The sequence below is a fragment of the Hypanus sabinus genome, chromosome 28 (genome assembly GCF_030144855.1).
Source record: "Hypanus sabinus isolate sHypSab1 chromosome 28, sHypSab1.hap1, whole genome shotgun sequence".
In the NCBI taxonomy this organism is placed as follows: domain Eukaryota; kingdom Metazoa; phylum Chordata; class Chondrichthyes; order Myliobatiformes; family Dasyatidae; genus Hypanus; species Hypanus sabinus.
This window is the reverse complement of record NC_082733.1, coordinates 3,749,032-3,776,071: the sequence shown is the minus strand read 5'-3', so window position 1 is coordinate 3,776,071 and position 27,040 is coordinate 3,749,032. Positions and strand designations below refer to the sequence as shown.

At 39.7% G+C, this 27,040-nt stretch overlaps 1 protein-coding gene across 1 annotated transcript in view; it reads right to left on the bottom strand.

The window, feature by feature from the left end:
* Positions 1-18,252: 18,252 nt before the first annotated feature.
* The window catches only part of cep152 (centrosomal protein 152), a 245,068-nt gene continuing 236,280 nt past the window's right edge, over positions 18,253-27,040 (bottom strand). Inside the window, exon 28 of the mRNA XM_059952527.1 lies at positions 18,253-18,822. Within this exon, the coding sequence (XP_059808510.1) occupies positions 18,725-18,822 (98 nt within the window). The 3' untranslated portion in view covers positions 18,253-18,724. The remainder of the gene's footprint in view (positions 18,823-27,040) is intronic.

Here is a 27,040-nt window from a genome sequence, read left to right as displayed (position 1 = left end):
GGCACAGCCAATGACTTGGTTTAGTTCTGTAAACGGCAATGTTCTACTGTGTAGAAAACCTGATTTTACTGAAAGTAACTACTGGAGCTTAGGGATCTCGTTCAAAAAATTGGTTGCAGACTACTCTAAATCATATTGTGAGTATAATAATGTTTACATAATGTTAGCTGATTGCACTTTTAGGCAAATGTGAACTGTACATTACATTGTGTTGAATGCATTACTTCCTATTCAATGCATTTTGTGATACGTTTGTGTACATAACTACTCAGGGTGATGTGGAACTGTATAGATATTGCATGTAGAGTGCTCAGTGCCTTGGAATATGCTAATGCAAGCTGAATGCAGTAACCTACCTGGTACCATTTACAGTGGAACAGCCATTGAGTTGCTTTACTTCTGCAAACACTAATGTTCCACTGTGTAGAGAAGGTGATGTTACTGACAGTAACTTCTGGAGCTTAGGTAGCACACTCATAAAATTGGCTGCAGACTACTCTAAATGATATGGGGAGTATAATAATGTTTACATCATGTTAGCACATACTAGTTTTCAGCAAAATTGAATGGTACACTCCATTGAGTAGAATGCTTTACTTTCTATTCAATGCATTTTGTGATAAGGTTCTGTAGATAACTACTCAGTGTGATTTGGAACTGTATAGGTATTGCTTGTAGGGTGCTCAGTGCCATGCAATACAACAGTGCAAGCTGAATTCAGTAACCAACCTTGTACCGTTTGGAATGGAACAGCCAATGACTTGGTTTAGTTCTGTAAACGGTAATGTTCCACTGTGTAGAGAAGGTGATGTTACTGACAGTAACTTCTGGAGCTTTGATAGCACACTCATAAAATTTGCTGCAGACTACTCTAAATGATATGGGGAGTATAATAATAAGGTTTACAACATGTTAACACATCCCATGTTCAGGCAAAAGTGAACTGTACACTCCATTGTGTTGAATGCTTTATTTTCCATTCAAAGTATTTTGTGATAAGGTTGTGTATATAACTACTCATGGTGATTTGGAACTGTATAGGTATTGCTTGTAGGGTGCTCAGTGCCATGCAATACAACAGCACAAGCTGAAATCAGAAAACGAACTGGTACCATTTAGAGCGGCACAGCCAATGACTTGGTTTAGTTCTGTAAATGTTAATGTTGTACTCTGTAGAGAACCTGATGTTACTGAAAGTAACTTCTGGAGCTTAGGAATCACACTCAAAAAATTGGTTGCAGACTACTCCAAATCATATTGAGTGTATAATAATAAGGTTTACATCAAGTTAGCACATAACACTTTTAGGCAAAAGTGAACTGTACGCTGCTTTGAGTAGAATGCATTACTTTATATTCAATGCATTTTGTGATAAGGTTGTGTACATAACTACTCAGGGTGATGTGGAACTGTATAGATATTGAATGTGGAGTGCTCAGTGCCATAGAATACTCCAATGCAAGCTGAATTTAGTAAGCTACCTGGTACCATTTGGAGTGGAACAGCCAATGTCTTGGTTGAGTTCTGTAAATGGTAATGTTCTACTGTTTAGAGAACGTGATGTTACTGAAAGTAACCTCTGGAGCTTAGGAACCACACTCACAAAATTGGTTGCAGACTACTCTAAATCATATTGTGAGTATAATAATAAGGTTTACATCATGTTAGCACATAGCACTTTTCAGCAAAATTCAACTGTGCACTCCATTGAGTAGAATGCATTACTTTATATTAAATGCATTTTGTGATGTTGTGTACATATCTACTCAGGGTGATTTGGAACTGTATAGGTATTTCTTGTAGGGTGCTCTGTTCCATCGAATAAAGTGCAAGCTGAATTCAGTAACCTACCTGGTACCATTTGGAGTGGAACAGCCAATGACGGTTTAGTTCTGTAAACGGTAATCTTCTACTGTGAGGAAAACCTGATTTTACTGAAAGTAACTTCTGGATCTTAGGAATCTCCTTCAAAAAGTTCATTGCAGACTACTCTAAATCATATTGTGATTATAACAATAAGGTTTACATCATGTTAGCACATAGCACTTTTAGGCAAATGTGAACTGTACATTACATTGTGTTGAATGCGTTACTTTCTATTCAATGCATTTTGTGATACGTTTGTGCACGTAACTACTCAGGGTGATGTGGAACTGTATAGATATTGCATGTAGAGTGCTCAGTGCCTTGGAATATGCTAATGCAAGCTGAATTCAGTAACCTACCTGGTACCATTTAGAGTGGAACAGCCATTGAGTTGTTTTACTTCTGCAAACGCTAATGTTCCACTCTGTAGAGAAGGTGATGTTACTGACAGTAACTTCTGGAGCTTAGGTAGCACACTCATAAAATTGGTTGCAGACTACTCTAAATGATATGGGGAGTATAATAATGTTTACATCATATTAGCACATACTAGTTTTCAGCAAAATTGAACTGTACACTCCATTGAGTAGAATGCATTACTTTCTATTCAATGCATTTTGTGATAAGATTCTGTGGATAACTACTCAGTGTGATTTGGAACTGTATAGGTATTGCTTGTAGGGAGCTCAGGGCTATGCAATACAACAGTGCAAGCTGAATTCAGTGACCTACCTGATACCGTTTGGAATGGAACAGCCAATTGGTTCTCTAAACGGTAATGTTCAACTGTTTAGAAAACATGATGTTACTGAAAGTAACCTCTGGAGCTTAGGTAGCACTCTCATTAAATTGGTTGCAGTCTACTCTAAATCATATGGTGAGTATAATAATAAGGTTTACAACGAGTATAATAATAAGGTTTACACGATCCACTTTCAGGCAAAAGTGAACTGTACACTCCATTGTGTTGAATGTTTTAATTTCCATTCAAAGCATTTTGTGATAAGGTTGTGTATATAACTACTCTTGGTGATTTGGAACTGTATAGGTATTGCGTGTAGGGTGCTCAGTGCCATGCAATACAACAGCGCAAGATGAATTCAGAAACTTAACTGGTACCATTTAGCGCGGCACAGCCAATGACTTGGTTTAATTCTGTAAACGGTAATGTTCCACTGTGTAGAGAACGTGATGTTACTGACAGTAACTTCTGGAGCTTAGGTAGCACACTCATAAAATTGTTTGCAGACTACTCTAAATCATATTGAGAGTATAATAATAAGGTTTACATCAAGTTAGCACATAGCACTTTTAGGCAAAAGTGAACTGTACACTCCATTGTGTTGAATGCTTTACTTTTATTCAATGCATTTTGTGATAAGTTTCTGTGCATAACTACTCAGGGTGATGTGGAACTGTATAGATATTGAAAGTGGAGTGCTCAGTGCCATACAATACTCCAATGCAAGCTGAATTTAGTAACCTACCTGGTACCATTTGGAGTGGAACAGCCAATGACTTGGTTGAGTTCTGTAAACGGTAATGTTCTTCTGCATAGAGAACCTGATGGTACTGAAAGGAACTTCTTTAGCTTAGGTAGCACACTCTTAGAATTGGTTGCAGACTACTCTAAATCATATGGTGAGTATAATAATAAGGTTTACATCATGTTAGCACATACTAGTTTTCAGCAAATTTCAACTGTACACTGCTTTGAGTAGAATGCATTACTTTATATTCAATGCATTTTGTGATAAGTTTCTGTACATAACTACTCAGGATGATTTGGAACTGTATAGGTATTGCGTGTAGGGTGCTCAGTGCCATGCAATACAACAGCGCAAGATGAATTCAGAAACTTAACTGGTACCATTTAGCGCGGCACAGCCAATGACTTGGTTTAGTTCTGCAAAAGATAATGGTCAACTGTGTAGAAAGCATGATGTTACTGCAAGTAACTTCTGGAGCTTAGGTAGCACAGTCATAAAATTGGTTGCAGACTACTCTAAATCATATTGTGAGTATATTGATTAGGTTTACATCATGTTGACACATCCTTCTTTTAGGCAAAGGTGAACTGTACACTCCATTGTATGGAATGCTGTTGTTTGTATTCGAGGCATTTTTGTGATACGGTTGTGTATATAACTACTCAGGGTGATTTGGAACTGTATAGGTATTGCTTGTAGAGTGCTCAATGCCATGCAATACTCCAGTACACGCTGAATTCAGTCACCTACCTGGTTCCATTTGGAGTGGAACAGCCAATGACTTGGTTGAGTTCTGTAAACGGTAAAGTTCTACTGTATAGAGAACCTGATGTTACTGAAAGGAACTTCTTTAGGTTAGGTAGCACACTCTTAGAATTGGTTGCAGACTACTCGAAATCATATGGTGAGTATAATAGTAAGGTTTACATCATGTTAGCACATACTAGATTTTAACAAATTTCAACTGTACACTGCTTTGAGTAGAATGCATTACTTTATATTCAATGCATTTTGTGATAGGTTTGTGTACATAACTACTCAGGTTGATTTGCATATGTATTGATATTGCATGTGGAGTGCTCAGTGCCATAGAATACTCTAATGCAAGCTGAATTCAGTAACCTACCTGGTACCATTTAGAGCGGCACAGACAATGTCTTGGTTTAGTTCTGTAAACGGTAATGTTCTACTGTGTGGAGAACGTGATGTTACTGAAAGTAACTTCTGAAGCTTAGGAATCACACTCAAAAAATTGGTTGCAGACTATTCTACATCATATTGAGAGTATAATAATGTTTACATCAAGTTAGCACATAGCACTTTTAGGCAAAAGTGAACTGTACACTCCATTGTGTTGAATGCTTTACTTTCTATTCAATGCATTTTGTGATAGGTTTCTGTACATAACTACTCAGGGTGATGTGGAACTGTATAGATATTGAATGTGGAGTGCTCAGTGCCATACAATACTCTAATGCAAGCTGAATTCAGTACCCTACCTGGTACCATTTACAGTGGAACAGCCAATGACTTGCTTTAATTCTGCAAACGCTAATGTTCCACTGTGTAGAGAAGGTAATGTTACTGACAGTAACTTCTGGAGCTTAGGTAGCACACTCATAAAATTGGTTACAGAGTACTCTAAATCATATGCTGAGTATAATAATATGGTTTACGTCATGCTAGCAGAAACTAGTTTTCAGCAAAACTGAACTGTACACTCCATTGTGTTGAATGCTTTACTTTCTATTCAAAGCATTTTGTGATAAGGTTGTGTATATAACTACTCAGGGTGATTTGGAACTGTATAGCTATTGCTTGTCGGGTGCTCAGTGCCATCTAATAAAACAGTGCAAGCTGAAATCAGTAACCTACCTGGTACCATTTGGAGTGGAACAGCCAATGACTTGGTTTAGTTCTGTAAACGGTAATGTTCAACTGTTTAGAAAACATGATGTTACTGAAAGTAACATCTGGAGCTTAGGTAGCACTCTCATTAAATTGGTTGCAGTCTACTCTAAATCATATGGTGAGTACAATAATAAGGTTTACATCATGTTAGCACATAGCACTTTGGGGTAAAAGTGAACTGTACACTCCATTGTGTTGAATGCTTTATTTTCTATTCCATGTATTTTGTGATAAGTTTGTCTACATAACTACTCATGGTGATATGGAACTGTATAGATATTGAACGTAGTGTGATCAGTGCCATACAATACTCCAATGCAAGCTGAATTCAGTAACGTACCTGGTACCATTTGGAGTGGAACAGCCAATCACTTGGTTGAGTTCTGTAAACGGTAATGTTCTACTGTATAGAGAACCTGATGTTACTGAAAGCAACTTCTGCAGTTGAGGTAGCACACTCTTAGAATTGGTTGCAGACTACTGTAAATCATATGGTGAGTATTATAATAACGTTTACATCATGTTAGTACATACTAGTTTTCAACAAAATTCAACTGTATATTGAGTAGAATGCATTACTTTGTATTCAATGCATTTTGTGAAAAGGTTGTGTACATAACTACTCAGGGTGATGTGGAACTCTATAGATATTGAATGTGGAGTGCTCAGTGCCATACAATAGTCGAATGCAAGCTGAAGTCAGTAACCAACCTGGTACCATTTACAGTGGAACAGCCATTGACTTGCTTTGCTTCTGCAAACGCTAATGTTCCACTGTGCAGAGAAGATGATGTTACTGACAGTAACATCTGGCGCTTAGGTAGCACACTCATAAAATTGGTTGCAGACTACTCTAAATCCTATGCTGAGTATAATAATAAGGTTTACATCATGTTAGCAAATCCCACTTTTAGGCAAAAGTGAACTATACACTCCATTGTATTGAGTGCTTTATTTCTATTCGAAGCATTTTTGTGATCCGTTTGTGTATATAACTACTCAGGGTGATTTGGAACTGTATAGGTATTGCTTGTAGACACTAGACAATAGGTGCAGAATTAGACCATTCGGCCCCTCGAGTCTGCACCGCCATTCTGAGATCATCGCTGATCATTCACTATCAATACCCAGTCCCTGCCTTGTCCCCATATCCCTTGATTCCTCTATCCATCAGATATCTCTCTAGCTCCTTCCTGAAAGCATCCAGAGAATTGGGCTCCACCGTCTTCCTAGTTAGTGCATTCCACACCTGCACAATTCTCTGGGAGAATAAGCTCTTCCTCAACTCTGTTTTAAATAAATGACCTCTTATTCTCAATCCATGCCCTCTGGTACTGGACTCTCCCAACATCTGGAACACATTTCCTGCCTCAATCCTATCAAATCCTTTAATTATCTTAAACCTTTCAATCAGATCCCCTCTCAATCTCCTCAATTCCAGCGTGTACAATCCCAATCTCTCCAAGTAAGACAGCCCTGCCATCCCAGGAATCAACCTAGTGAATCTACGCTGCACTTCCTCAACTGCCAGAATGTCCTTCCTTAAACCTGGAGACCAAAACTGTACACAATATTCCAGGTGTGGTCTCACCAGGGCCCTGTACAAATGCAAAAGGACATCCTTGCTCTTGTATTCAATTCCCCTTGTAACAAAGGCCAACATTCCATTTGCCTTCTTCACTGCCTGTTGCACTTGCTCATTCACCTTCATTGACTGGTGAACTAGGACTCCTAGGTCTCTTTGCATTTCTCCCTTACCTAACTCTACTCCGTTCAGACAATACTCTGCCCTCTTGTTCCTGCTTCCAAAGTGGATAACTTCACATTTATTCACATTGAATGACATCTGCCAAGTATCTGCCCACTCACCCAGCCTATCCAAGTCTCCCTGTATTCTCCTAACTTCCTCTTCGCATGTCACACTGCCACCCAGTTTAGTATCGTCAGCAAACTTGCTGATATAGTTTTCAATGCCATCATCTAAATCATTGACATAAATCGTGAAGAGCTGTGGTCCCAATACAGAGCCCTGTGGTACCCCACTAGTCACCTCCAGCCAGTCCGAGAAACACCCATTCACTGCTACCCTTTGCTTTCTATCTGCCAACCAGTTTTCTATCCATGTTGAAACCCTGCCCCCAATGCCATGAGCTCTGATTTTACTCACCAATCTCCTATGTGGCACCTTATCGAATGCCTTCTGAAAATCTAGGTACACAACATCCACTGGCTTACCCTTGTCTAACATCCTTGTTACACCCTCAAAAAACTCCAACAGATTAGCCAAGCATGATTTGCCCTTGGTAAATCCATGCTGGCTCGGCCTAATCCTATTTCCATCAAGATGTGCCACTATTTCGTCCTTAATAATGGACTCAAGCATCTTCCCCACGACTGACGTTAGGCTAACAGGGCGATAGTTCTCCGTTTTCTCCTTCCCTCCCTTCTTGAAAAGTGGGATAACATTAGCCACTCTCCAACCTTCAGGAACTGATCCTGAATCTAAGGAACATTGGAAAATGATTACCAATGCATCCGCAATTTCCTGAGCCACCTCTTTTAGAACCCTCGGATGCAGACCATCTGGACCCGGGGATTTATTAGCCTTCAGTCCTACCAGTCTACTCATCACAGTTTCTTTCCTAATGTCAATCTGTCTCAATTCCTCTGATATCTTATGACCCTGGCCCATCCATACATCTGGGAGATTGCTTGTGTCCTCCCTGGTGAAGACAGATCTAAAGTACGCATTAAATTCTGTTGCCATTTCCCTGTTTCCCATAACAATTTCTCCCAATTCATTCTTCAAGGGGCCAACATTGTTCTTAACTATCTTCTTTCTCTTCACATAGCTAAAAAAGCTTTTGCTATCCCCTTTTATATTCCTGGCTAGACTGAGCTCATACCTGATTTTTTCTCTCCGTATTGCTTTTTTAGTTAAGATCTGCTGTTCCTTAAAACTTTCCCAATCATCTGTATTCCCACTCATCTTACCCTGTCATACTTCTTTTTCTTTAATGCTATACAATCTCTGACTTCCTTTGTCAACCACTGTGGCCCCTTCCCCCTCTTTGAATCCTTCCTTCTCATTGGAATGAACTGCTTTTGCATCTTTTGTATTATGCCCAAGAATATCTGCCACTGCTGATCCACTGTCTTTCCTGCCAGGGCATCCGCCCATTTAACTTTGGCCAGCTCTTCCCTCATGGCTCCGTAGTCTCCTTTATTTAATTGCAACACTGACACCTCTGATCTGCCCTTATCCCTCTCAAATTGTAGATCAAAACTTATCATGTTATGATCACTACTTCCTAATGGCTCCTTTACTTCAAGATCACTTATCAATTCCTGTTCATTACACATCACCAAGTCCAAAATATCCTTGTTCCTGGTTGGCTCAAGCACAAGCTGTTCCAAAAATACATCCCTTAGACACTCCACAAACTCCCTATCCTGGGGTCCAGCACCTACCTGATTCTCCCAGTTCACCTGCATGTTGAAATCTCCCATAACGACTACATTACCTTTAGCACATGCCAATGTTAACTCCCTAATCAACTTGTACCCAATATCCACGCTACTGTTTGGGGGCCTGTACACAACACCTATTAGGGTCTTTTTACCCTTGCTGTTCCTCAGCTCAATCCACACAGACTCTACTTCCCCTGTTCCCAAGTCACCTCTTGCTAAGGACTGAATCTCATTCCTTACCAACAGGGCCACCCCACCCCCTCTTCCCATATTTCTGTCTCTACGATAGCACGTATACCCTGGTACACTCAATTCCCAGGCCTGATCCCCTTGCAGCCATATCTCCGTTATCCCAATAATATCGTAGTTCCCCATTTTCATCTGAGCTTCAAGCTCATCTGCCTTATTTCTGACACTACGTGCATTCAAGTATAGAATTCTTAGCCCATTCCTCCTCTCTTTTCTTAAAAGACTGTCTACTGTACCTAACCCAGCTCCTTGAACTTCCATCGGGCTAATTGCACCCTGAATTTTGATGACCTTCTCAAGATTACCCAAACCTTCTACACATTTAATCCCATGCTCCTTCTGACCAACCCTCTGGATCTGGATCCCTGCCCCCTGCACATCTAGTTTAAACCCCCCCAGAGCAGCACTGGCAAACACTCCTGCAAGAATGCTCGTACCCCTCCGGTTCAGATGTAGACCGTCCCTTCGAAACAGATCCCAATGTCCCTGGAACAAAGACCAATTATCCAAAAACCTGAACCCTTCCTTCCTGCACCACGCTCTCAGCCTCGTATTAATGTGCATAATCATTCTATTCTTCGCCTCACTCGCACGTGGCACAGGTAGCAATCCCGAGATTGTCACCCTGGAGGTCCTGCCTTTCAGCTTCACTCCTAACTCCCTGAACTCTCTAAGCAGGACCCCCTCACTCACCTTACCTACATCGTTGGTCCCTACATGGACCACTACATCTGGGTTCATGCCCTCGTTCTCAAGAATAGCCTGCACTCGATCTGAGATGTCCCGGACCCTGGCACCAGGGAGGCAACATACCATCTGAGACTCCCGATCTGCCCCACAAAATCTCCTATCTGCCCCCCTGACTATAGAATCCCCTAAAACTATCGCTCTCTTCTCTTCCCTCCTCTCCTTTCTAGTTGAGGGTTCAATCTCTGTGCCAGAGGCAGGACCACTGCAACTCATTCCTGGTAGGTCATCCCCATCAACAGTATCCAGTACGGTATACTTATTGTTAATGGGAATGGCCGCAGGGGTGCTCTGCTCTCTCTGCCTGCTCCCCCTGCCTCTCTGGACCGTCACCCATCTGCCTAAATCTTGGTTCTTTGGTGTGACTACCTCCTGATAACTCCTATCTATCTCTGCCTCTGCCTCCCGAATGATCCGTAGTTCATCCAGCTCCCGCTCCAACTCCCTAACTCGGGCTGATAGGAGCTGCAGCTGGACGCACCTCTTGCAGGTGTGGTCATCAGGGACAACTGTGTTGACCCTGACCTCCCACATACTGCATACGGAGCACACCACTGCTCTGACTGTCTCCCCCATACCTGAACTGAATTAATAGAATGTCTAAAAAGCACCTAGCGACCTTACCTTCTTCCCCTCAGCGAGCAATCACACAGCCTTACCGAAGTCCCCTTACGCCGAAGCCCACTTAGCCAAAGCCCAGGACTCTGCTTCCACGGACTCCGCTGCCCGCTCTGAAAAGAAGTCCTGCCTTTTAAAGTGCGCGCTCGACTCTGACGTCATTCGCGCCTGCGCAGTTCCCCCTCCTCCACAGGTATTGACCAGGTAGGCTTAAATTCCTACACGGTCGAATTCTCTGAGCTCCCAGCTGAATCACAAGCTGTAACTTGCTCCCGATTCAAATGACTGAGTGCTCAGTGCACCGCAATACTCCAATGCAAGCTGAATTCAGTAACCTACCTGGTACCATTTGGAGTGGAACAGCCAATGACTTGGTTTAGTTCTGCAATTGGTAATGTACTACTGTGTAGAGAACCTGATGTTCCTGAAAGGAACTTCTGGAGCTTAGGAATCACAGTCAAAAAATTGGTTGCAGGCTACTCTAAATCATATAGTGAGTATAATATTAAGGTTTACATCATGTTACCACATACTTGTTTTCAGCAAAATTGAACTGTACACTCCATTGAGGAGAATGCATTACTTTATACTCAATGCAATTTGTGATAAGTTTGTGTACATAACTACTCAGGGTGATTTGGAACTGTATAGATAGTGCATGTAAAGTGCTCAGTGCCATGCAATACTCCAATGCAATCTGAATTCAGTAACCTACCTGGTACCATTTACAGTGGAACAGCCTTTCACTTGGTTTAGTTCTGCAAACGCTAATGTTCAACTGTGTAGAAATCTTGATGTTACTGAAAGTAACTTCTGGAGCTTAGGTAGCACTCTCATAAAATTGGTTGCAGACTACTCTAAATCATATGCTGAGTATAATTATAAAGTTTGCATCATGTTAGCAGATACAAGTTTTTAGCAAAATTGAACTGTACACTCCATTGAGTTGAAAGCAGTACTTTCTATTCAATGCATTTTGTGTACATAACTACTCAGGGTGATTTCGAACTGTATAGATATTGCATGTAGAGTGCTCAGTGCCATGTAATAATCCAATGCAAGCTGAATTCAGTAACCTACCTGGTACCATTTGCAGTGGAACAGCCAGTGACTTGGTTTAGTTCTGTAAAGGTAATGTTCTACTGTGTAGAAAACATGATGTTACTGAAAGTAACTTCTGGAGCTTAGGTAGCACACTCAAAAAATTGGTTGCAGACTACTCTAAATCATATTGTGAGTATAATACTAAGGTTTACATCATGTTAGCACATAGCACTTTTAGGTAAAAGTGAACTGTACATTACAGTGTGTTGAATCCTTTACGTTCTATTCAATGCATTTTGTGATAGGTTTGTGTACATAATTACTCAGGGTGATGTGGAACTGTATAGATATTGAATGTGGAGTGCTCAGTGCCATACAATACTCCAATGCAAGCTGAAGTCAGTAACCAACCTGGTACCATTTACAGTGGAACAGCCATTGACTTGCTTTGCTTCTGCAAACGCTAATGTTCCACTGTGTAGAGAAGCTGATGTTACTGACAGTAACTTCTTTAGCTTAGGTAGCACACTGTTAGAATTGGTTGCAGACTACTCTAAATCATATGCTGAGTATAATAATAATGTTTACATCATGTTAGCGCATACTGGTTTTCAGCAAAATTGAACTGTACACTCCATTAAGGAGAATGCATTACTTTATACTCAATGCAATTTGTGATAAGGTTGTGTACGTAACTACTCAGGGTAATTTGGAAATGTATAGATATTGCATGTAGAGTGCTCAGTGCCATGGAATACTCCAGTGCAAGCTGATTTCAGTAACCTACCTGGTACCATTTATAGTGGAACTGCCATTGGCTTGCTTTATTTCTGCAAACGCTAATGTTCAACTGTGTAGAAATCTTGATGTTACTGAAAGTAACTTCTGGAGCTTAGGTAGCACTCTCATAAAATTGGTTGCAGACTACTCTAAATCATATGCTGAGTATAATTATAAAGTTTGCATCATGTTAGCAGATACAAGTTTTTAGCAAAATTGAACTGTACACTCCATTGAGTTGAAAGCAGTACTTTCTATTCAATGCATTTTGTGTACATAACTACTCAGGGTGATTTCGAACTGTATAGATATTGCATGTAGAGTGCTCAGTGCCATGTAATAATCCAATGCAAGCTGAATTCATTCATTCATTTACAGTGGAACAGCCTTTCACTTGGTTCAGTTCTGCAAAAGCTAATGTTCAACGTGATGTACATTACGTGTTAATGTAGGTAGCACTCTCATAAAATTGGTTGCAGACATCTAAGTCATGTGGTTATAAGGTTTACATCATGTTAGCACATACTAGTTTTCAGCAAAATTGAACTGTACACATTGAGTTGAATGCATTACTTTATATTCAATGCATTTTGAGTTAACGATGGGTACAATACTACAGGGTGATTTGGAACTGCATAGATATTGCATGAAGAGTGCTCAGTGCCATGAAATACTGAAATGCAAGCTGAATTCAGGAACCTACCTGGTAACATTTAGAGTGCAACAGCCAATGACTTGCTTTAGTTGTTTAAACGTCAATGTTCCATGTGTAGAGAACCTGATGTTACTGAAAGTAACTTCTGGAGCTTAGGTAGCACACTCATGAAATTCATTGCGGACTACCCTAAATCATATGGTAAGTAAAATGATAAGGTGTACATCATGTTAGCACATACTAGTTTTCATCAAAATTGAACTGTACACTCCATTGAGATGAATGCATTACTTTCTACTCAATGCATTTTGTGACATGGTTGTGTATATAACTAAGGGTGATTTGGAACTGTACAGATATTCCATGTAAAGTGCTCAGTGTCATGGAATACTCCAAAGCAAGCTAAATTCAGGAATCTAACTAGTAACATTTAGAGTGGAACAGCCAATGACTTGCGTTGGATCTGTAAACTCTGATGTTCCTCTTTGTAGACAACGTGATGTTACTGTAAGTAACTTCTGGAGCTTAGGTAGCACACTCATAAAATTGGTTGCAGACCTCTAAATCATGTGGTTATAAAATTTAGAGTGGAACAGCCAATATGTTTGTTTCGTTCTGTAAGCGCTAATGCACAATTGTGATCAAAATGTGAAGTTACTGAAAGTACTTCTCGAAATTGGTAGCACACTCATAAATTTGGTTGCAGATTTCTCTCAATCATATGGTAAGTAAAATAATAAGATTTACATCAAGTTAGCAGATAGTAGCTTTCAGTGATAGTCAACTCTACACTCTATTGAGCTGAATGCATTACTATCTATTCTGTGTATTTTGAGATAAGGATTTGTACATAACTACTCAGGTTTAGTTGGAACTGTATAGATATTGCATGTATATTAAGAGCCATGGAATACTCAAATGAAAGCTGAATTCAGGAACATACCTAATAAAATTTAGAGTGGCACAGCCCATATCTTTGTTTAGTTCTCTAGTCGCTAATGTTCAATTGTGTAAAAAGGTGGTTACTGAAGGTAGCTTCTCGAACATTGGTAGCACTGATAAAATTGGTTGCAGACTACTCTAAATCACATGGTAAGTAAAATTACAGCGTTTACATCATTAGCACATACTAGATTTCTGCAAAATTCAAATCTACACTCTATTCAGCTGAATGCATTATTATCTATTCTCTGCACGTTGAGTAAAGGATGTGTACACAAGTACTCAGGGTGTGCTGGACCTGTATAGATATTGCATGTATTCTGCTCAGAGGCATGGGAATACTCAAATGCAAGCTGAATTCAGCCACCTACCGCTTAACATGTAGAGTGGTAGTTCTGTAAACGCCTCTGTTCCATGGTGATGTTGCTGAATGTAACTTCTCGAACCTTGGCAGCACACTAATAAAATTAGTTTCATACTAATGTAAATCATATGGTAGGTAAAATAATAAGGTTTATATCAAGTTAGCACAGTAGTTTTCAGCAAAATTCATCTCTACACTATATTGAGCTGAATGCATTACTTTGAATTCTGTGCATTTTGAGATAAGGATTTGTACATAACTACTCAGGTTTAGTTGGAACTGTATAGATATTGCATGTATATTAAGAGCCATGGAATACTCAAATGAAAGCTGAATTAAGGAACATACCTAATAAAATTTAGAGTGGAACAGCCCATATATTTGATTAGTTCTGTAGTCACTAATGTTCAATTGTATAAAAAGGTGGTTACTGAAGGTAACTTCTCGAACATTGGTAGCACTGATAAAATTGGTTGCAGACTACTCTAAATCATATGGTAAGTAAAATAATAAGGTTTACATCGTTAGCACATAGTGGTTTTCAGCAAAATTCATCTCTACACTCTATTGATCTGAATGCATTCATTACTTTCTATTCTACGCATTTTGAGTAAAAGATGTGCACATAACTACTCAGGGTGAGTTTGAACTGTATATTGCATGTATTCTACTCAGAGGCATGGAATACTCAATTGCAATCTGTATTCAGGACCCAACCTAATAAAATTTAGACTGGAACAGCCAATATCTTTGTTTCATTCTGTAAACGCTAATGCACAATTGTGAACAAAATGTGAAGTTATTGAAAGTACTTCTCGAAATTGGTAGCACACTCATAAATTTAGTTGCAGATTACTCTAAATCATATGGTAAGTAAAATAATAAGATTTACATCAAGTTAGCAGATAGTAGCTTTCAGTGATATTCAACTCTACACTCTATTGAGCTGAATGCATTACTCTCTATTCTGTGCATTTTGAGATAAGGATTTGTACATGACTACACAGGTTTAGTTGGAACTGTATAGATATTGCATGTATACTATACTAAGAGGCATGGAATACTGAAATGCAAGCTGAATTCAGCCACCTACCTCCTAACATGTAGAGTGGTAGTTCTGTAAACGCCTCTGTTCCATGGTGATGTTGCTGAATGTAACTTCTCGAACCTTGGCAGCACACTAATAAAATTAGTTCTATACTAATGTAAATCATATGGTAGGTAAAATAATAAGGTTTATATCAAGTTAGCACATAGTAGTTTTCAGCAAAATTCATCTCTACACTATATTGAGCTGAATGCATTACTTTGAATTCTGTGCATTTTGAGATAAGGATTTGTACATAACTACTCAGGTTTAGTTGGAACTGTATAGATATTGCATGTATACTAAGAGCCATGGAATACTCAAATGAAAGCTGAATTCAGGAACATACCTAATAAAATTTAGAGTGGAACAGCCCATATCTTTGTTTAGTTCTGTAGTCACTAATGTTCAATTGTGTAAAAAGGTGGTAACTGAAGGTAGCTTCTCGAACATTGGTAGCACTGATAAAATTGGTTGCAGACTACTCTAAATCATATGGTAAGTAAAATAAATGTTTAATAAAAATTAATAAAAAATAAAATAAATAAAATAAAATAAAAAAAAAATAAAATAAAAGTAGCTTTCAGCGATATTCAACTCTACCGTCTACTGAGAAAGTAATGCATTCAGCTCAATAGAGTGTAGAGTTGAATATCGCTGAAAGCTACTATCTGCTAACTTGATGTAAATCTTATTATTTATTTCTTATTCTTATTATGTAAATCTTTTAACATTTAGAGAGGAACAGCCCATATCTTTATTTAGTTCTGTAGTCGCTAATGTTCAATTGTGTAAAAAGGTGGTTACTGAAGGTAGCTTCTCGAATATTGTTAGCACTGATAAAATTGGTTGTAGACTACTCTAAATCATATGGTAAGTAAAATAATAAGGTTTACACCATTAGCACATAGTAGATTTCAGCAAAATTCAAATCTACACTCTATTCAGCTGAATGCATTACTATCTATTCTCTGCACTTTGAGTAAAGGATGTGTACACAAGTACTCGGGGTGTGCTGGATCTGTATAGATATTGCATGTATACAACTCAGAACCATGGAATACTCAAATGCAAGCTGAATTCAGCCACCTACCTCTTAACATTTAGAGTGGTAGTTCCGTAAACGCCAATGTTCCATTGTGTACAAAAGGTGATGTTGCTGAATGTAACTTCTCGAACCTTGGCAGCACTCTCATAAAATTAGTTTCATACTAATCTAAATCATATGGTAGGTAAAATAATGTTTATATCAAGTTAGCACATAGTAGTTTTCAGCAAAATTCATCTCTACGCTCTATTGAGCTGAATGCATTACTTTCTATTCGACGCATTTTGAGTAAAGGATGTGTTCAAAACTATTCAGGGTGAGTTGGAACTGTATGAATATTGCATATATACTACTCAGAGCCATGGAATACTCACATGCAAGCTGAATTCAGGAACCTACCTCATAACAATTAGAGTGGAACAGCGAATATATTTGTTTCGTTCTGTTAGCGCTAATGTTCCATTGTGTACAAAAGGTGATGTTACTGAATGTAAGTTCTCGAACTTTGGTAGCACCCTCATAAAGTTTGTTGCATACTACTTTAAGTCATATGGAAAGTAAATTAATAATGGTTACATCGTTACCACAAAGTAGTTTTCAGCAAAATTCAATTCTACTCTCTATTGAGTTGCATGCATCACTTTCTATTCTATGTATTTTGAGTTACGAATGTGTACATAACTACTTAGGGTGAGTTTGAACTGTATAGATATTGCATGTATACTACTCAGAGGCATGGAATACTCAAATTCAAGCTGTATTCAGGAACCTACCTAATAAAATTTAGAGTGGAACAGCCAATATCTTTGTTTCGTTCTGTAGTCGCTAATGTTCAATTGTGTAAAAAGGTGAAGTTACTTAAGGTAGCTTCTCGAACATTGGTAGCACTGATAAAATTGGTTGCAGACTACTGTAAATCATATGGTAAGTAAAATAATAAGGTTTACATCGTTAGCACATAGTAGTTTTCAGCAAAATTCAACTTTACACTCTATTGAGCTGAATGCATTACTTTCTATTCTACGCATATGTCATAGGAGACCATTTAGGAGGTACTTATTGTGTGTACTCAATTAATGGAAGAAAGTTATATTTATACAGGTCCATAAAATTTTTGTAATTTTAATACCAAGATAAGTGAAGTTATTTTCATCAATACTAAAGGGAATTTGGTCATATTGATCCAAATAGTTGTTAATAGGAAATAACTCACCTTTGTGCAGATTTAATTTATATCCAGTAAAACTACTAAATTCAGAAAATATATATAACATAGCAGGAATAGATTTCTTAGGATTTGAAATATGAACTAACAAGACATCTAACAAAGTTAGTTAGGAAGATTCAGTTGCTAGATACACATGGCGAGGTAGTAAATTGGATTAGAGATTGGCTCAATGGGAGATGTCAGAGTGGTAGTGGAGGATTGCTTCTCTGAGTGGAGGCCTGTGGCTAGTGGTGTGCCACAGGGATCAGTGCTGGGTCCATTGTTATTTGTCATCTATATCAATGATCTGGATGATAATGTGGTAAATTGGATCAGCAAATTTGCTGATGTTACAAAGATTGGAGGTATAGTGGACAGTGAGGAAGGTTTTCAAAGCTTGCGGAGGGATTTGGACCATCTGGAAAAATGGGCTGAAATATGGCAGATGGAGTTTAATACAGACAAGTGTGAGGTATTGCACTTTGGAACGACAAACCAAGGTAGAACATACAAGGTAAATGGTAGGGCACTGAGGAGTGCAGTAGAACAGAGGGATCTGGGAATACTGATACAAAATTCCCTAAAAGTGGCGTCACAGGTAGATAGGGTAGTAAAGAGAGATTTTGGTACATTGGCCTTTATAAATCAAAGTATTGAGTATAAGAGTTGGAATTGTTATGTATCCCGTAACTGGAGAACTTACCAGCAAAGATAGAGAGGTCCGTTGAAGTCTGATGTCACTATTTTCAAACGTTTTTATTTATAAAGGAGCACAAAAGTAAGGTTAATGCAAACATTCAGATAATGCACATCACCAATACTCAATCTAAAGCGTGGGTACAGTAATAATCATCATTAAGAAGTAATCTCGGCTGTTATAATAGTTTTGTCCATTGGAAATATAAAAAGTCATTCAGAAGTCTGCAGACTTTAGCCTTTCGAGGAATCGTTGGGTTTTACGTGTTTTAGAGGGATCGGTGAAAACGAAAAGAAAACTTGCCCGTGACTTTATGAAGCCACTCCGTTAAAATCAGGGGAGCGTTGTTTTCCCTGTTGTTAGTTCGAAGTCCTTCTCGGTATTATCAGCCACCCGCTCCCCAGGCAAAGGAGTTAGGAGCACACGTGGCGTTGAGTGGCTTCCAGCTCTCACGGGAGCGTTGAGCGAGCAAGTTCTTCTGGTGCATCGCTAGGGTACTGCCTCCTGCAGTCCGCTTTTATCTTCACTTGCAGACTTGTAGATGTCCATCAAAGTAGGGGGATGCAATCTCCACCCCCACATAGCCCGAGGGTGTCCATGTCCATGGTAAATTCTACCGTAAATCCATCTGGTCCCGGAGCTTTACCTGATTGAAAAGAGGATACATCTCTTGCTATTTCCTCTCAATTAATGGGTGCATCTAATGTATTCATATCTTGGGTAGAGATTTTGAGTATACTCAATTTTGCAGAAATTTATTCATAAAGGTAGTGTTGTCTGGCAAATCACATTTATAAAGATTAGACTAGAAGTCCAAAAATACCTTATTAATTTCCTGACAATCTGATGTTTCAGTTCAACATATTTTCAAAATCTGGCTTCTAGCCATAGTTGCTTTGAGTTGAGCAGCCAACAATTTACCTGACTTATCTCCATGTATATGAAATTGACTTTTAGATTTCAAAAGTAGCTGCTCAATGGGATGTCAATAGCAAGTTTCACCCTTTCCTTATATAAATCTTCAGTAGGTGATACTGAATAAACTTTATTTCTTTAATCCTGTTAGTAATCACTAAAAGCTCTGCTTTAGTCTTCCTTTTTAAAGCTGCTGAATATGAAATTACCTGTCTCCTAAGAAAAGATTTCATCACATCCCAAATAACCAAATTTGACACACCCTCAGTTGTAGTTAATTCAAAAAATAACGAGATTTGTTCTTTATTAAAACTTACGAATGCTGAATCATGTAGCATTAAATCTCCACTGAGATACATTCCATGTACAAACGTATTATCAGGGAGCTTCAGTATTAGTCTCATGGGCGCATGATCCAACAGCACAATAGTGTCATGCGCACAATCAGCAACAAAAGACACCAATCACATCTAACAAAAAATGATCAATTCTTGAATATTTATGATGTACATGTAAAAAAAAGAAAAATCCTCATCTTTAGGATAAAGAAATCTCTAAATATCAACCAAACCGTATTCTAGTAAAAAGGAATTAATACAGGACGCAGCCTTATTAGGAAGGCACAGATTGGTTGATGACCAAGGGATTGAGACAGCAGTTAAAGTCACCGCCCATAATCAACTTATATTCATTTAAATTCGGCAGGGCAGAAAATAACATCTTAAAAAATTCAGGGCTATCTACATTAGGTGCATACACACACACACCAAAGCCACCTTTTGACCATATAACAAGCCAGTATCTTCCAATTTAATCAGTGACAGTATTAAAACGTACAAAAGAGACTTTAAAATTAATAAAAAGACACCCCTCTAATTTTAGTTACTGATGAAGAGTGAAACTGAGAGATCTTTCAAAATTTAAAAAAACGGCCTTCATCTTCCCTACAGATGTGGGTCTCTTGCGCAAAAATAATATCGGCTTGAAGTGTTTTAAATTTCTTAAAGATCTTTTTACACTTAATAGGTTGGTTCAAGCCATTTAGGTTCTAGGTAATTATATTAATTTTATTAACATCCATACTAAGACTTTAATTTAAAGTTTTATAAATTAGTGCGCCGACACAAACCAAACCCACATGGAAGAACAAATTATGGATTCGATCAGAAACAAAAACAATGCAACATAATTGTCAGGTAAACCTCTCAGGACTGCCAGGTCAATAAAAACTAAACTAATAGCCCCACCCCTCTTCCCCCCAAAGCCAAAAAAAAAAGCCATCCAATAGGCGGACAGCACGCTAACCTGAACACCCTAAACCCTTTGTCTCTAATAGGCAGACTCTTTTTTTAAAAAAAAGTTATATACTGACGCCACTGACTAAAAACACAACATCAAGTACATAAAGAAAAAGAGAATTTCCAAATATTTTGATATTATGCCTAACTGTTAATGTAGTTAACAGTGGCCCTTAAACTCGTTTAATAAAAATTGATCATATAGTCAAAAAAGATAGATACAACCAAATAATATGTTACGACTGATATTAAACTCTTACAAATCCTAAAGAAAAAAGTAAAAAAATAAAACAGCCCAAACAATGTCTGGACTGACATAGAACTTAAATTGAACTTTCAACAATTCAGCTGCAAACGACTCTCAGCTAAAGATTAAATTTGATATTATGTCTAATAGATGTTAGAACATAATTAACAGTGGCCATCTTAAATTCATTTAATAAAAATTGATCATATATTCAAAAGATAGATCCAAGCAAATAATATGTTATGACTGGTGTTAAATTCTTACAAATGCTAAAGAAAAAAAAAGAGCCAAAGCGATGTCTGTGCAGACATAGAACATAGATTGAACTTTCAACGATTCAGTTGCAAACGACTTTCAGCTGATTAAGTGTTGGTGTTGCTTGCAAAGCAGGTAGTGTTGCAGTTGCTTACATGACAGTCTTAAGCTCGTTGACAAATTTCCAAGTCTCCTCTGGGGAATCAAGTTATTTTGCACGGATGTTCGGTGGAAAAATTATCAAACGAGCTGGATAACGCAGAGAGGGATGACAGTTCTTCTTATAAAGTTCAGCCATCACTTCCATCATTCAGCCATCATTTAATTCTTTCTGCATAAACCACAGGCAAAATCTTCAACTATATAAAGCTCTACTCCATTATAAATTAGCATCTCGAAGAATTGTTTCTTTAGTAGCATAGTAATGCAGACATAGAATCACTGAACGTGGCTTCATCTTGACTGAAGGCTTCGGGCAGGGGATTCGGTGAGCTCTATCTATTAACAGAGAAGTTTTGAGTATCTCACTAAAAAGTGAGTATAACATATTTGTAAAAAACTTCAATGGCTCATTGGTTTCCATGTTTTCAGGCAAACCCAGTAAACGTAAATTTATCCCTCGACTTCTGCTTTCCAGATCAATTGTATTCTTAATTCTTGATAATTCTGAAGGAACCTCAACAATTTTCTTTTCCATGGTAGAAATCTTTAATTCCTGTTCTTTAATCACTTGATATTGTCTCCTGTTGTCTTCCGATTCTATTGTCCTTTTTAAGCATTTGATATTGAGATTCCTCAAAGATTCCTGGACAGCAGACAGTTTTTCAAGCTTTTCATTAGCATTCGTCAGTTTATCAATTTTAGAGTCCACCATTCCCATCTTGGTATTAATACCTTGCATCAAAGAAAGCATTCTTTCTGGAGTAAAGGCTTCCTCTGCCTTCTTTGTTTGTTCAGTTTCAGAAACAATTTTGCCACGTCTTAATTCCATTCCAGTTTGGGTTCCAGCCATCGTAAATCCTTCACTAAAAGTAATAAATCTTCAAAGTTTAAACAAAAGTAGCAGTGGAAAGTAGGTTGTAAAAGGAAGGAGTAGAACCAACACTTGTCTTACTCCATGAGCTGCCCTGAAGAGACTCATTATTACTGATTTAGAGGGCATTTACTATAGGGGAGGATGGATAAACTTTGGTTGTTTTCTGTGGAGCGCCGAAGGTTGATGAGGGATCTGATAAAGACTGATAAGATAATGAGAGGCATAGATAGAGAGGACAGGGAGTATCTGTTTCCCAGGGTTGAAGTGTCTAATTCCAGAGGGCGTGTATTGAAGGTGAGATTGTCATTTGAGGTGGATGTGAAGGGTGAGTTTTCTACTCAAAGTTGTGGATGCCCAGATTGCACTGCTTGATCTGGTGGTCAGAGGCTTGGAAGAGATGTTTGGATAAGCACATGGACGGAAGGAAGATGGAAGGTTATGGACATTGTGTGGGTAGGAGGGATGAATGTCTAAATATTTTTGATTGGTTTTTATCTGGTTTAACACAACATTGTGGGCTGAATGGCCTGTTCCTGTGCTACATTCTATGTAAAAAATGACTCAAAAGAGGAGAGGTTGCACTAGTGGTCAAGATAGTGAAGGATGTAAGAACATGGAAAGGCAGGTTCTTGGGTAGTCTGGGCATGAAGGGAACTGGGGAGAAGGCAGGAGATTGGGGCTGAGAAGGAAATGGATCAGCATTGATGAAATGGTGGAGCAGACTCTGGGCTGTATTCCCTATATCTGCTCCAAAATCTTATGCTGATTTGTGGAATATTTGAGTGTTTCATCCCCTATCATGGAGGTTGGATGGCAGCAGATAGGAGAGTCTGGACTAGCAACTGGTTCTGGAGGAACAGACTGATGCCATCTCATCATACAACTTGAGTAAAACTCTCAGAAGTGATGGCTGACTGGCTGAGTTATGTTGGGTTCAGTGGCACTGGATGACTCTGGACCTGCTAGAAGTGTACAACGTTGTGCATCTGACTGTCAGTGTATCAGACTCCATTTCCCTCATTTACAAGCAGAAGGCAGTGATAGCATCAGGAATTGGAGACCCATCTTGCTGTTATGTGTAGACTGCAAGATGCTGTTCAAGACCATCGTCAACAGGGTCAAGCCCATTGATTCCAGAGGACTGGAATACAGTCTGGGAGACTCTGATTCATTGGATTGCTGTTATGTAGAACCACCACTGAACATCATGGATTAAGGGTGAAGAGGGAAAAGTTTAAAGGGAACATTGGGGGAGGGGGCTTCTTCACACAGAGAGTGGTGGGAGTGTGGAATGAGCTGCCAGATGAAGTGGTAAATGCAGGCTCATGTTTAACATTTAAGAAAAACTTGGACAGGTACATGGATGAGAGGCGTATGGAGGGATATGGTCCAGGTGCAGGACAGTGGGACTAGGCAGAAAAATGGTTCGGCACAGCCAAGGGCCAAAAGGCCTGTTTCTGTGCTTGTAATGTTCTATGGTTTTATTGTTCTATGACTACACAGGTCTTCAGTACTTGCCCAGGTACTCCATCCAGACTGGATGCTTTCCTTGGATTCATTCTCTTGAAGGCAGCCCACACATCATCTTCAGATACTGAAACCAAAGAGTCATCAGGAGACATTGTTCCTCCTTGTTCTGGTTGTCAAAGTGAGCACTCAGCTCATCTGTTTGTTGCAAGATTTAGATTTGTAGGAGATTATGGCTTTCAAACCCTGCCACAGCTGTCAGCATCCCTTGTTGATTCTAGTCAAGTCCAGAATGTCCACTTTGCCTGAAAGATGTCTTGCTGGAGATCATACCTGCACCTCTTGAAGCATTCTTGATCTCCAGACTTGAATGCCTCTGAGCTGGCTTTTAGCAGGTTCTGGATTTCATTGTTCATCCAGGGCTTCCATTGGGGAAAACCCTGAATGATTTAGTGGCGACACACTCATCCACAGCTGTTTTAATAAATTCTGTAACCACCCTTGTGTAGTCATTCAGGTCCTCAGACGAGTGCTTGAACATGGCCCTATCCACAGACTCAAGGCAACACTGTAATCATTCCTCAGCCTTCCACCTCTTAGTTGTCTGATCTCTGAAGCCTTTATATTTAGGATCCCTCTGTTTGCAGGTAGCAGGAATACAGCCAAATGATCCGACTTGCCAAAATATGGTATTGGGAAGAACTGAAAGACATTCCTTATTGTAGTGTAGCTGTGGTCTAGCGTGTTGGGACCTCTGGTGCAACAGGTTACGTGCTGGTGATAACTGGGCAGAGTTTCCTTCATACAGGCCTGGTTAAAGCCATCAGCTATAATTTGAAATGATGGGCTGTTTCTAGTTTACAGACAGCATTGTGCAGTTTTGTGACTGCTTGCTTGTAGTCGGCTGCTGGTGGTATGTAAACTGCAGTCAGGATCACAGATGACAACTCCTATGGCAAATGGAATGGTCTACACTTAATCGTTAATTGTTCTAACTTGGGGAAAGTCGACATAACCCCAACGTCTGTGCACCAATGAGAATTGACTAAAAAGCATTGGCCTTACCAGAACTCAAGGTTCAATCCATTCTGAAAATCGTACAACCTTCTGGTCAGATAACTGTGTCCGGCGTGTTTGCTGTTAACCAGGTCGCAATGCAACAAACAATTGAGATTGTCCTCATCTGCCTCTGATACAGCAGCCTTGCCCTGAGATCATCAATCTTATTTCCAAGTGACTACATTCACCAACAAGATGGAAGGCAGAGGAGGCCTTATCCCTCTGCACTTCAGCCTGGTTTGAATCCTGCCTCTCCTGCCATGTTTTCAGCCTTGGCTTTGGCATTTAACCCTTAAAGGCATCGTGCTTAACTGCTCCACACTTAACCATCGAACTTGAGATATAATTTCATAGTCCGTTACCAAGAGAAATTCACATGCTGTAGATTGCAGCGAAAGTAGGTCAAAAGGAGATTTAAGAGGAAATCTGCTACGACCAAATACTCATCTATCCTGTCACTGAGAATATTCTCCAGCAAGTTCGCAACCACTGTTGCGAATCCTAGTTCCCAGGATTATCTCTGATTCCCTCCTGAAACAGAGGTACAACATCAGTGCTCCGGACCTCTCCTGTGGCTAAAGAGGCCATGTAGATAGCAGTTAAGGCTCCAGCAGTCTCATCCCATGCCCTTTTCAATAACCTGGCAAAAAAACCCATCAGACCCTGGGGACATTTCCACTTTTATACTCATTAGGAGGGCCAACATTTCCTCCTTGACCTCCAAACACCCAGTTCTGTCTTGCATTTGGCATAAGGACACAAATCCTCTCCTTCCACGACTCTGGGCCAACTTTGCAAAAGGGAAGTCTTGACTTGAGATAGGACTGGGACCCTCTTTGTCCATTGCTTCATCTGGGTTGCCTTTACAGGTGTCTCTGACAGCCTCTCCAATGAAAACAGTCTCTGGAGGTAACAGGTGTCTCAGGTAAAAGGAGTCGACTCAGTGCATCAGCGTTTGCATTGTCCCCACCCGCTCTGTGCACTATAGTATACTGGTAGGCTGACAATGTGAGAGCCCAACGCTGTATCCTGGCTGAAGCTAGCATCTGGTCTCCCTAAAAAGGCTCATCAGTGGTTTATGGTTTGTATAAATTGTGAATGCACGTCCATAGAGATACTGATGAAAGCGTTTGACTGCAAAAACAACAACCAGACCTCCTTTGTCTAGCTGTGAATATCCCTTCTCAGCAGCCGTCAGGGTATGTGAAGCAAAACCAGTAGGCTTCTCTGAACAGCCCTCCATTACGTGAGAAAGAACTGCCTGGACTCCATAGGGCGAAGTGTCGCATGAAAGGGTGATCTCCTTGTCTGGGTCATAGTGAACAAGCAGCTTCGCTAAGTGTAGGAGTTCTTTCACTTCCTTGAAAGCTTCCTCCTGCTCTTCACCCCATCGCCACTTAGTGTCATTATGAAGCAGCTTATACAGTGGGGCCAAAACCTTTGAGAGTTCAGGGATAAACTAACCATAATATTTCACCATGCCCAAAAATGATCTGAGTTCTTGGGGCTTGGGGCCTCCTTGATAGCTCTCACTTTGTCTTACACTGGGCAAAGCCCCTCAGCTGTAATCTTGTGTCCCAGGTCGATCACACTCAGAGCCAGGAACACACATTTTCCACGTTTCAATTGCAGCCCTGTGTCTGAGAGCTTCTTCAGCACCTGTTCTAAGTTAGCCAGATACTTTCCCTCCATGGCTTCCATGATCAAAATATCTTCAAGATACATTGTTACGTGCAGAATCCCCTGCAGCAAAGGGTTCATTGTCCTTTGGAAAATGGTGGGTCTAGATGCCACTCCAAACACCAGGCAATTATATTTGAATAATCCCTTTTGCGTATTGATTGTGACATCCTCCTTTGAATCCTTATCGAGCAGAAGCTGTTGGTAGGCATTGCTCATGTCCAGCTTTGTGAACAGCTTACCCTGACAGGATCGCAAACAGGTCATCCACCCGTGGCAATGGGTACTCCTCCAGCTTAGAGACCTGATTCACCATAAGCTTGTAGTCCCCACATATCCTCACTGTTTCATCTCCCTTCAAAACTGGAACAATGGGAGTTGCCCACCTTGAAAACTGGACGGGCTCAATGATGCTCAGCTCCACCTCGACTTTGCCTTTCATGGCATAGGGCTTAACAAAACATGGTGTGGTCTCAGGGTCGACATGGAGTTTCATGGTCACGCCCTTCAGTGTGCCCCGCTCGTCCCTGAAAACATCACTGTACTGCTGCAGAATGTCCTCCGTCATGTGTGCATACTTAATTTCATGCCACTTGAGCTGGATTTTGCGAAGCCAATCACAGCCCAAAAGACTGGGCCCATTGCCCTTAGCTATCACCAGCCTGGCTTCAGCCTTTTGACCCCCGGCTGAAATATCCACATATAACACTCCTAAATGAGGTATGAGCTGTCCTGAGTTTGAGCTTAGACAGTCTAATGCGAGGCAGGTTGGACCCCCATATCCTCCTGTAGGTCTCCTCACTAATGACCGATGCAGTAACCATATAACAGTTCAGATGGAAAAACTTGATAAGATATTTATCTCAGAAATCCCATTATGATAGTAACCTCCCTGTTTGCTAGAGAA